This window comes from Amblyomma americanum, chromosome 4 (assembly GCF_052857255.1).
Source record: "Amblyomma americanum isolate KBUSLIRL-KWMA chromosome 4, ASM5285725v1, whole genome shotgun sequence".
In the NCBI taxonomy this organism is placed as follows: domain Eukaryota; kingdom Metazoa; phylum Arthropoda; class Arachnida; order Ixodida; family Ixodidae; genus Amblyomma; species Amblyomma americanum.
The window spans coordinates 93,685,707-93,698,573 of NC_135500.1; the positions used below are offsets into that span (position 1 = coordinate 93,685,707).

At 50.0% G+C, this 12,867-nt stretch overlaps 1 protein-coding gene across 1 annotated transcript in view; it reads right to left on the bottom strand.

Moving 5' to 3' along the window:
- Window positions 1-795: 795 nt before the first annotated feature.
- Window positions 796-12,867, bottom strand: part of LOC144130253 (venom allergen 5-like) — a 50,770-nt gene continuing 38,698 nt past the window's right edge. The window contains exon 6 of the mRNA XM_077664217.1: window positions 796-1,264. Within this exon, the coding sequence (XP_077520343.1) occupies window positions 914-1,264 (351 nt within the window). The 3' untranslated portion in view covers window positions 796-913. The remainder of the gene's footprint in view (window positions 1,265-12,867) is intronic.

The window sequence follows — 12,867 nt, forward strand, 5'->3', positions numbered from 1 at the left end:
TGCGGCAAACAGCTTGTATCTCATTGCAACAATTTCTGGCATGTGGACAAAATACATGCCGTTCCACGCTAAACCAGTTACCATCCTTTGGATTCACTTGTTTTTCCCCCTTCATTTGTGGCGCGCCTACATTAGCGGGCAACGTCCTCAGGGCGAGGTGACTGCCTGTAGACCAGCGCATTCTCCGACTCATGACCAGCTGAAGGCAGCGCAGCGCACCCGTTGTAACCGCCAGCCCGCGCTATTAGACGGTTAGCGGCCGACAGTTGTCCCCGAATACGAAGCTGTATAAATGCGCTCTCGGCTGCACTGATTTCTTCCATCCATTGCACTCATCGGCGTTCCGTATACCTTGGCTATTCTATATATATATACATTAAACGTTTTGGCGCGCAGAGACTCCGGAGTGTTGAAGCGCAACTTTCTTGAGAAAAACAACACAAAATCGCCTGAAAATGAATCTTTGTAATGAATGCTGCGCTCGTACGACTCAGAACGTAGACGTGGTATCAAAGACGAAGCACGAACAATGGAGCGCTACTATCGATTTGAATAACTGGAGAGGTAAGAGTTTTTCTTTACCTCCAGAAAGACTAGTTGTTCTTCACTGCTTAGTTTCTTAGCCTTGGGACGAACAGGCATTCCAGGGACAGTGAAGTCATCTGTTCTAACCTTGCATTGTTCCTATCGCTTCCCAGCGGTGCTCACATGTTTGCGCTTCGTTTTTGTCACTGTGCATCCCCAGTGCTTACTGTTGAGCAGCGACTTCAAGCCTCCTCAATTTGCTTGCATAAAACCTGTTAATACTTCTATTTTTCTTTGTACATAACGTTCTCGTGGTGATCACTAAGTTCGTTGAACGACGTCACCACGAGCGCAGAGAGCAGCGCCGTCCGCGACGAGGCTTAGCGCTTCATCCGTTGGCCTTGGCGATTGCCTCTTGACTTCCCGCCCCCTCGGCGCCCTCCGGCTTGTCCTTGGGGGCTTCCGCGGCGGCTCCTTCGCCGCCTTCGTCTCCTGCACCTCCGGCCAGCGCGCTTTCCCCTCCTGCGAGGCCGGCTTCTGCTCCTTCGGCTGCGCCCGCATCGGCGGCTGGGGCTGCGGCGGCGGCGGCGGCGTTGCCTGAGCTTTGCATCAAGGCCACGCCAGCCACGACCACACCTACAGCGATGACGGCGGCGATGATGCCCACGACGGCCATTCCAGAGCCGCCCTCCTCCGTGCGCTGGTCCGTACTGTCGCCGCTGCCGCCGCCGGCGGTTTTCTGCAGTGCCAAAGCGGAGGACTGGTTAGTATGCCCTCGCTGTTAGGAATTCCTCAGGCGTATACTATGAGGAATGTGTACCGGCTGTCCTCCTAAAATGAGCAAAGTTTAAGACTACACTTTTAATGCGAAAGCATTACATGGCTTATCGGCAACGAATACCGGCGATAACGTTGACCAGCAGCAGTGGTACCAAAAATCCCAGATGACATCACCGTGGTATAAAAAAAATAAAATTGCTTCCGAAGGAGCGGGTAATTGAACCAAAAATTTTCAGATTGCGAAGCAAGCAAGCAACCCATTGGCCACAGAACCACGTTGTTTCTTGACGAACAAAGGTGAACCTAGTATATGTGATGCCTTAAGAGTTTATGTTAATGAGTAGGCGTGTCATTAGTAATGAAGAGAACTTTTTAAAAATTAAAGAATTAAAAATAAAAAAGGAAATAAAATAAAAAATGCTTTCGCATTCAAAGCACGTAAGTAGCCCATAAGGGCATGCCCTCTGTTTTTTTACTTAGAAGAGCTCTTTTTATCGGCCTTGCGTTGTGAACTGTGTATCGCATCAGAATACAGCTCAAACGTGCTAACCACTAGGCTTGTTAAGTAATATTGAATAGTTAGCGTCTTAACTATTACTCTTTATTGAGGGGCTGCAGTCTACCGTAAGTAATATCTACAACAGTTTTTAGAATTTGGAAAGAAAAGTTATCCTCGGCGCTGTGGATCTACAAATTCTGCCTCCATCGCTCCAAAATGCATGTGCTTTCAAAACGCTTCCACGCAAAGGAACCCCTCCAGTGTACGTTACTCACCGAAATAGCCAAAATTTGTTGGGTCACAGTACCAAGGCTAAAGGGGTTTTAGAAATTTCAAGCAAGTATATGGATATTACATTGGGCTACGTGCCGGTCAAAAAAAGGAGATTAACAGTAATAGTTAACAGTTAAAAGTTGTCTATTCAATATCGGTTAAACATTCAACTAGATATCCCGTGTTAGCTTTTCCTAATGCGCTACACCGCCGACAATGCTATAGGAAAAAAGCGTCATTCTAAATCAAAAAGCCTATTTTAAAAACTTTCAAAACATCTACGGTGAAACGCATGGTGTAACCGTGCTCGAGGAATACCACGCATGTCAGGGCACAAGAAAAAATTGGCCTACGATTATCTCCCTCTCTCGATAAAGCGATTTTAAGAGCGTTAGCTCTTTCTCATCACGTTTCGAGATTTCGTGGGGTCTGCTACCAGCCTTGATCGCAGCGCCATCTGTGGCAGCAACTACTCATCATGTTTCGAGAATTGGTGAGGTCTCCAACTACCTTGAGATCAAAGCGTCATCTGGGGCTGCAACGAGAAAACAGCGCATCACGCATTGCGACTTGTAGCACCATCTACAATAGCGTTGCAGAAACAACCAACTGCCGCGTGACGTCAATGATGACGTCACGGTCCATTATGGTGGATAGAGGTGGTGGATAGCCCGCGAGGAAGAAGGGATACCGGCCGATTGGCGGCAGACGATTAGCGGAGAAGTCGATAGAAAAACTACCGATCCGACTGCCAAGTGTGACGATTCGTGCACATGCACCGGTGCCACGGCGAGCCGGTCAGTGACGTTTCCTGGAGACGGTTGGCCGCGCCGTCCTGGCGTCGGGTCGCAGCGGAGAGACATGACCATATTTGGTTGTGGCGGAGAAACATGACCATATACGGTAACCGTCGACGGCCCTGTCGAACGACGCTTGAGTGTCCCCGTCATTATGCACCCCTCGAGAGCCACGGGGGAGTGGACAAAGGCGCGGCCACGGCTGAAGAAAGAAGCAAAGGCTTTAAAAGCGGAAGCCGACGGGAGGAAGGGGGAGAGCGATCGGGGCGAGTGGACGAGAGGGCCGGAGACGGAGCGAGGCAGAAGACTGGGGCTGCGCATTGACCTGAGCCCGGGGTCTAGCCGTCGCTAACGTTCGACCTTCGCCAACGCGCCTCCACGCCTGGCAGCTCATCCAACGACCAGCCGAGAACGAGGGCAGCACAGCCACGAGGAACTCCCAGCCCGGCCGCTGCAGACAACCAGCCATTCATCGAGTCCGTGCCACACCACGCTGACTCAGCCCCGGCGACGACGAGCCCAGCTTCTGTCCCGTAAGCGGCATCGAGCCAGATGCTTTAATTAAATCACTTCAAAATCATTTTGGAGTCTGTGCATCAATCTCCTCATGACCAGTGTGGACCCAGGGCCATTTTAAGAAACTGGTTCATCACACAAGCGAGGCTTTGAAGACAGTGCTGAGACCGAACGGAGGAGTGGGAAGCATCCTCAATAAGATTGGAAGCTTGAACTTAGCCTGCGTGATTGCCCAGGCAGCTGGAGTCGACCTAAGGGAAGCGGCGAAAGACACGGTGATCCCGAACTTAAAGCAGCAATCCATCCTGATCGCTACGACGGATGGAGATAGGGCAAGAAAATACTTGACGATAAAGAAGCTTGCCACGGGTGGGGACTCCGACGTGGTCGTCACGGCCTACGAGGCCGTCCCAGAAAACTGCGGAAAAGGTGTTATCCATGGGATAGACACCGCGCGCACCAATGAACAGCTGAAGGAGATCATCAGAATGGATGAACGCAACCCGCCCATCCTGGGGGTGAGAAGATTCGGCAACGGACAGACCATCATGGTCCCTTTTGAAGTCTGACGAGTTCCCGTGCGGATTTTTATGCTGGGAATGAGTATGAGGTGCTACTTATACCGAAAGAAATATGAGGTCTGTTACGCGTGTGGCAAACTGGGCCATAGGGCAGACGTATGCCCAAACCCAACAGAGAGGACGTGCCGGCGATGCGACAAAGAAAACCCGGAGAAAGAGCACGATTGCCAACCTGAGTGCCAACTTTGCGAAAAGCCACATCTCTTGGGGGACAATAGGTGCAAGCACATCTTTAGGATCCCTTACCTAACAAAGAAGAAGATATGGGAGAAAACAACTGCTACAAGAGCAGCAGCAAAATGCGGGGGGAGCACCGGCAGCTTCGACCGGAGCCGCCCCAAGTCTAGAACCATCCCAGGCCACAGGGGGAGATCCAAGGAGTCCATGTCGAGTTCGAGGCCAGGATCCAAGACCGCATCGAGATCCCGGTCCAACTCTGCAACCAGGGACAACCCTGGGGCGGATGCAGAGGCGACCACCAACGGAAGGAGGCAGGGCCTGTCGGCCACACAGAAAGACCCTGGGCTGCCGTCCCGGGACCCGAATAACCCCTGGGGCCAGCAGAATAGAGCAGAAGCCAAAAGGGTGAGCTTTGCTAGCAGCCCCTCCCAGGCTATAAATCGAGAACTCGAGGCGTTAAAGAAAGACAATGCAACACAGAGGGAGCTCATAGAATCCTTACATCAGGAGATTAAAGCGCTTAAAGCTCAAATCTCTAACGGCAAGGCTCTCCAGGATGCCGCGGCGGCAGCCAAGATACCGGTAGTTAGGGAAAACTGCGACAGGCCTGGTACGAGCCGTGTCAGGTGATAGCATGGAACTAGATGAGGCCCGACCCCCGCCGCTAAAGAGGAAAGGGGGAGACTTGGACCCAGTCAGAGATCAGGCAAAGAAAATTGAGGAACACGAGGAATATTTTAAGATCTTTTGTGGAACAAATGAGAGACATGACAGAAAAAATGCAAGCATTCTCGGCTGCGCTCCAAAGCATCGGGACAAGCCTAGGGGCCAAAATTGCCCGGATAGAGGAGTTCTTAAACGAACACAATGGCAGCGAAACTCAATCACGGCAATCCCAAGAGAAGCCCGGAGCTTAAAGCTCTGTGGCAGTGGAACTGCAGAGGCTTTGCCAAGACACGAGCGCTACTGCAGCAGTACGTAAAGATGAGCGGTGTTGAACGCATAGCCATGGCCATACAGGAAACATCGAAAACAGGGGCGACGATAGAGGGATATAAATTCTACGGAAAAAGGCAGATGGACTCCAGGGTGGCCACCTTGGTTAAAAAGAATCTGGCTGCCATAAAACACGACAGAGTCCGAAGGAACAGACTCAGTCCTGGTAGAAATAATCACCGGAAGGCGGGATTTCAAAAGCATTTTTCTTCTTAACGTTTACAGCAACCCAAGGTAAAAATTCAACTTAGAAACCACCTTTAAGGAGGCAATCAAATTCGCAGGAAGCTATCCCTTAGTCATTATGGGGGATTTTAACGCGGGACATCCGGAGTGGGGCTACAAGCAGGCAAATCCCAAGGGTAGGAAATTGCTAGAATGTATCCAAGACCTGGGAATCACACTGCATACCGATCCCTGCACGCTGTTGTGATCGGAGGCCCCGACAGCGGGAACAGACGAGCCCGGCAGGCGCCATCGAACTATGCTTGACCCAAAGGTGCTGTCGTCCTGAGAAGAGAATTAGGAACGGCTCCTGGCGACGGTGAGCTGTGACGAAAGGCCTCTCATCCCTTCGTCCGGAGTATGGAATGCGGCATTGCTCCCGAACTGTGCCCTCACGTGGACCGGCAGAAAGACGCGAACAAAGGCGCCGAACCCGCCTCGCTCGCTTGCACGTGCGGCCAGACAAAGCGCGGGCAGACACGGCTGATTCTTCTTACCTTGGGGAATGCCCGGGGGCGTCAGGACGCATCTTTACACGGAGAGGATCACCGCCTGCTAAGCCAACGACCTTGTGCACCTGCTCAACCGGTCGGAAACAGGATTCCAGGAACTCAAGGCGCCAGGATTCCTTATCGCCTGTGCACGTGTTTGTGGGGGCGGAGCGGTCACGGGGTTAGGGAAGAGACTATGAAGAGTGTGTCTTCCCATTGGACGCTTATCAGCCACCGGTTTCCCTAGCTAGGTGCCTAGAGAATATACACTGTATTTAAGCAGCGATTTGGCTGGTTTCAGGGGACTCCATCTCTGACTTTTGGGTCTCCCTGGTTATGTTGTAAATATGTAGCACTTCATCTCTGACTTTAGGGCTCCCTGCTTCTCTTGTAAATATGTAAATAAACCTTCAAGTTTACCAACCTTCCTGAAGGCTTCCCTCCGTCGTCTGCAGAGTTCATCGTCATGCGGTGAAGACCTCGGTCCCGATACCCAAGCATATCAACGCCAACGAGAGAAGGAACAGGTGGCCAGGTGGGCACTTCTCCGGACCTCACCCTCAGCAGAAACATTACTAAGGCAACCTGGGCCACCACAGGGCAAACCCTAGGTAGCGACCACATCATCATAACCTTCTCGTTAGGAAAGGGCATCACGGTGAGGAAATATAAGAATCCAACCACCACAGAGTGGGATAAATTTAGGGCCCTAAGGGAAGCAGACCACATGGGTAGCATAACCGATATATGCGAGTGGACCACCCTGCTGAAGAAACACGTAGAGGACACTACAGTTGAAGTAGAGGACAAGGACGCCCAACAAAACGTGGGCAGCAGGCTCCTCAATCTTTTTAAGCGGAGAGCGACCCTCGAGGAGAGGAAAAGGAAAAATAAGAAAGACAGGAGGATACCCAGGGACTTAAGCAGACTTAACAGGGAAATAGAAAAGCATGCTTTTCAGGTATGCGAGCAAAACTGGCTAAGCGCTTATGACCAGATGGAAAAGGGAATGAGTCTCGCAAAGGCGTGGAATATTAGACATTTATTAGGCCCAGACAAAACCAAATCAGAAGCAAGAGTTAGACAAACGAAAGTCAGACACAGTTTCAACGGCACAGATGAACAACTGTGCGAGCGTTTCGCAGAAATATATATCAACCAGGAACCGGCTGGACCTCTGACCGAATATGGTGGCGAGGATAACCCGGAGCTGGTTGCATCAATTACGGAAGCGGAGGTGCGTGCTGCTTTATGCAATTTAAAAACGAAGTCGGCACCCGCCTCAGATGGGATTCGTAACCAGGTACTTAAAAACCTTGATGATGCATCCGTCACGAACCTCACGGCCTACTTTGGGAAAGAATGGGAAACCGGAAAGATTCCCAAAGCCTGGAAACAGGCAGATGCAGTATTTATACCAAAACCTGGGAAACCCGGGGAACTCAATAGTTTGCGACCAATCTCCCTTACATCCTGCGTGGGTAAGGTAATGGAGCATGTAGTGCTAAACAGACTTTCCAGGCATATGGAGGACAATAACAAATGACCATATGAGATGGTTGGCTTCAGGCCAGGGTTAAGCACTCAGGATATAATGCTAAGACTAGAGCAGGATATTCTCAAGAACCGTTCACATAAGTTGAAAGTTATCCTAGGCCTAGACCTAACTAGGGCATTTGATAATGTTAGGCATGAAGCTATACTTCGAGGCATACAGGAAGCAAACATAGGCCTACGAACATACAACTACATATAAGACTTCCTGACAGACAGGGAAGTGATACTGAAGTTTCATGATGCAATGTCAGCACCAATCAAAATAGGGGGGTCTGGCACGCCACAAGGGGCAGTACTATCCCCATTTCTTTTCAATATAGCAATGAGAGGGCTCCCACCCCTCCTCAACAAAATTAGCAACCTCAAATTCAGCTTGTACGCAGATGATATAAATCTTTGGATCAGCGAACCTGGTACATTCGAGGCCAGAGATAAGCTACAGCAAGCTGCGGACATCATTGTTGAATATTCCAAAGAGAGAGGGCTAGCCTTCTCTCCTCAGAAATCAGAGGTTCTAGTGTACACCAAAGGCATATACGGACCTATAAGACGGACATAAACATCATAGTTGAGGGGCGCAGGGTTCCCAGAGTTGAAATCAGAATCCTTGGTTTCTTCGTCAATTCCAAAGGCAATAACGCTAGCACAATAAAGAAACTAGAGCAGTATACAGATAAGATAGCAAGGTTAATCAGAAGGATAGCCACCAAAGGAAGGGGGTTGAAAGAGCGTAACTTGCTCAGACTCACGCAGGCCTTCATCACAAGCAGGATCTGCTACGCTACCCCCAACATAGAACTTCACAAAGGGGAGGTAGACAGACTGAATATTGCATTAAGGACAGTTGCCGGGCCAGTTGGCACATGATCTCGTCGAAAAACAGCGCGCTTACACGGGACACGAGAAAGGAGACACGCACACACACAGCGCTGACTTACAACTGCAGGTTTTATTGCATTGCTCACAATAAATACTAGAAAGGAAAAAAACAAAAACAGTGGAAGGCGAGGAAGAATTCCTTCGGTCGCATCATGTCGTCATAGTTATTCAAGATATTGAATCTCTTGTCAGTGCCATCGATGGTGTGCTAACGCACGACGCGGCTTTCCTATCTATGATGAAAGCTTCATACAGCTCGCGCTTGTGCTGGTGATTATATCGCCTCAAAATCTGGCTTCGTCCAAAGTTAGGTGTGCAGTGACAGCCAGACACGTGTTTTGCCAGCGTGCTGCCGTATCCCGTGCAGATGTTAGTGGTGTGCTCTCGTAAACGGTCGTTTATGCAACGTCCACTTTGACCCGCATAAGATGCACCGCATGACAGCGGGATCTCGTAAATTACCTCCGTGTCACAGGTGGCCAACATTTGTTCATGCTTCTTACTTCACCGCGCTGGTTTGGGGGCATCTTCGTTCACCAATCTACAAAGCAAGTTGAGCTTTCTGGGTGCAGTTAGAATCAGATCCACTCCAGCACTCCCTACTATCTTCTTCAACGAGTGGCTGATCCCGTGTAGATACGGCATAACAGCCTTCTTCTCTTTTTCATTCCGTGGCTTCTTCGGGTGGCCAGATTGGCGGAGATCTTTCGGGAGCTTGAATCCGATCCCTGAAATGATGCCATCCGGGAAGCCCGCTTCGCGTAGACGTTTCAGCTGGGACTCTGTGCTAGCTTGCTGACGGTGATGGCACGATCTTTTGAGGGCATTCTTCAAGGCGCCCAAGGCTATTGCTCGTTTGACGAGCTTCTTATGCGAGGAAGAGTATGGCAAAATGCTTTTCTTTGACCTCGGAGCATAGCACCAGCACAGATGGTCCTCACTTGGAAACAACCGCAGGTCAAGGTACTGAAGTTGGCCTTCATCAGGCAGTTCTTTTGTCAATTAAAATTCTCCTAAGTTTTCAGAAAATACCTTGAAAAGGGCCTCCACGTCCTTGCCTGGATCCTGATCAGACGTTTTGTAGACGATGAGGAAGTCGTCGACAAAACGAAAAACCCTTATTACGTTGGTGTTGAGCAACGCTTCTCTTAGCCGACGATCCGCCTTTGCAAGCAGAAGATCGCTGAGTAGAGGAGCGACACAGGAGCCGATGCACACGCCCTGCCTCTGTACGAACAGTTCATTATTGAAGCTGATAAACGTCGACCTTAGGTAAAAGGCTATAGCTTCGAGGAACTTCTCTGTGCTGATTCCGCAGGCGTTCTGAAACCGTACGGTACCCATTGCTTCAATGCCTTCTCTAACCGCATCAAACAGAGAAGGCATGATGGGACAGAAGGAATTCTTCCTCGCCTTCCACTGTTTTTGTTTTTTCCTTTCTAGTATTTATCGTGAGCAATGCAATAAAACCTGCAGTTGTAAGTCAGCGCTGTGTGTGTGCGTGTCTCATTTCTCGTGTCCCGTGTAAGCGCGCTGTTTTTCTGCGAGACTGAATATAATCATAAGGAAAAGTGTAAAAAGAGCCCTCAGTCTACCTGTAAATACCTCCACCGAAGAACTTGAAAAAATGGGGGTTCATAACACAGGGGCGGAGCTTAAGGAAGCAGTTAGAATTTCACAGCTTGAGCGACTTAGCAAAACCCGGACAGGAATGAAATTATGGCATGGGTGGGGGTAGAGCCTGACAGCAAAATAGAAGGCAAGGTAGAGATACCTATCGACGTCAGGTCCAAAATCAAAATTCCCCCCGTACCGAAAAACATGCCACCTCAGTTCAACAAAGATAGAAGACAACATAGGGCCAAGGCTATGGTTAAAAAGATCAGGGAGCTGCCTGCCGAGGATGTAGCATACGTAGATGCCGCTGGGGGACCAGAGGCGGCTGCAGTTTCGGCCGTTGTAGACGGTCAGGGAAAACCCTTCATCACAGCCTCAGTCAGAACCCAGAACACAGAAACTGCTGAAGAAGTGGCGGTGGCGCTCGCCCTAGCAGGATCTAATGCAGGATACATTCTTTGCGACAGTAAGTCCGCTGTCAGAAATTTTAGTAAAGGCTCGGTCTCTTTGGAAGCCAAAGGCATTCTGGACAGCATGCCAAAACACAGGTTCGCTACACTATTCTGGATACCAGCACATGAGGAAATAGCTGGTAACGAGGCCGCTCACCTGCTAGTCCGAGTAACCTACATCCGGGCAGCAGCGGAGCAACCCATCTGCAATAATCTTAAGGATGCCCCAATCACATACAAGGAAATTACGGATAATTACAAATTAGAAAGAAGAGTACACCCTCCTCCGGACGTATCCCTTAGTCACAAAGAGACTTACATCTGGAGGAGGATCCAGGCAGGGGTATACATATCGCCAGCCAAAATTGCTAAAAACCCAGATGACGAAAAACGAAAAATGCATCGACTGTGGTGCAAGGGGTACGCTAAACCACATTGCTTGGGAATGACTTAGCTCACCAGGGGCTAAACAAGACATAACTAGTTTTGAAGCCTGGGAGGCGCTGCTGCGGAGCGAGGACCCAAACGCGCAGCGCAAAGCAACCCGCATAGCGGCTGAGGCCGTGAAGCATCAGCTACACCGTCCTCAGCCGACGGCCTCTCCTCCTGATCGGGCTTAGGCTTCGGCCGAGCTTGAGAGGGGGTAGGGTGACCACCATCTGCCGGAAATAAAGTTTTTCTGAACTGAACTGAACTGGATAGAGGTGGAACTACATGAGTATGACGTCAGGGAACGAAACGGCGACACAGCTTTGGTTCCTCGAATCTAAGATGGCGGCCATTATAATTGGTTGTGCCCTCTCATCCCTTCCCCCCCCACTAAAAAAAACATCCTAAAACGGGTAGGAAAACTGCCCCGTTACGAGACCGCTATACAAGTATACATTTGTCCCCCTACATATGCTCCGACAACAACGAGCACCCAACCGGGGACAGTAGTATACCGAATCTGGTAGGCAAATAAAACCCTATGGGTGGTGTTATTGAAATAAAATCACAATTCAATAATAGATAAATATTGTATACATGCAATTACTAATTGAAGCGCTACCATATATTACCTTGACCGCCCCCCCCCCCCCCCCCAAACGAAGCAGATTCCGTTTGTGACGTATCTTGATGGGGTGAAACGCGACAATGGGCAGACCTGCATCGTAATTTTTCTGATAGATGGCGCTAGGCGGCGATGGTTCCGCTAGGCGGCGTGCGTGCACAAGTAGCCTGGCATGGTGGCAATCATCCTCTTTTGAAAGTGTATTACATTCCGTTTAGCGAGACAAGCGGCGCGTTCTTCTTCGCTTTCTTCATCTAGTAAACCAAACACCTAACTCTTGTTACTTCGTCTTCCAGACGGTGGCGGCCGTTTTTAAGAGCAGCTGCTGGCGTATTTAAGTAATAGGTAACCGCTACAAACACTGAACACGCACACCATTTGAAAGGGAGGTACCCGCTGCGCTGTCCCCTCCCATAGGCCATGAGGAGGCTTTGCCCCCTACCTGTAATAATAATGGACAAAGTTTACACTACCACCTATCCGCTGAAGACAATTGCATCGTTTACACGAATATGACAGAGTGCTAGTGCGCTGCTGAGATGGGGTGCTTTCCCGCCCGGAGGGTAAGCACCTACTCATTTCAGGGTAGCCCCGCATGTGCTGGCGCCCAAATGAGCGTTGCGGTTCTGGTGGGGGTGCGTTCTGTACTGAAATATTGAATTGCTTGTTGGCAATCATATTTAATTTTTGGTGGCGGCTGAGGACGACCGACGACGCGAAACCGGCAAGAGCGAAGAAAAGCTAGCGCTTCAAAAAGAAAAAGCGAAATTGCTTTCTTATAATAAAAGGAAATGCGCAGGAACTATCTGACTGTCGGTGGACACAACCACCGCGCGAGGAAGTGAGGAAGGAGGCAGTGAAAAACGAAAAACGAAGAGGCCCGGCAGCGAAGTGAGGATTAATTTGGCACTTTGAAAGAGAAGGGATAAAGGTTTGGTTTATAGGGTTCAACGTCCTAAAGCTACTCAAGCTATGAGGGGCGCTGTAGCGGAGGGCTCCGGGTAATTTCTACCACCTGGGGTTCTTTAATGTGCAGTGAAATTGCAAAGTACACGGGACTCAAGTATTTCGCCTCCATCAAAATGCGACCGCCGCGGTCGGGATCGAACCAGCGTCTTCCGGGTCAGCAGCCAAGAACCATAATCACTGGTGGTGGTGAAAAAATTTTATCGACATGAAGGCCTAAAATAAACTTCCGAAGCAGCATTGCCGGCGGCCTTCAGGCTGCCGATTGTGGCGTCCAGGCCGTGCATAGTCGCAACCATGGGGTTAGAATATGTAGAACCTATTCTAACACCGTGGTCGCGACGCCCTCTGTCTATGTCACCAGCCGAAGTTGGAGATAGGGATAAAGGAAGGAGTGAGAGAAGAAACCAAGAAAGAGGTGCCGTAGTGGAGGTCACTGAAATAATTTCGACCACCTGGGGATCTTTAACGCGCACTGG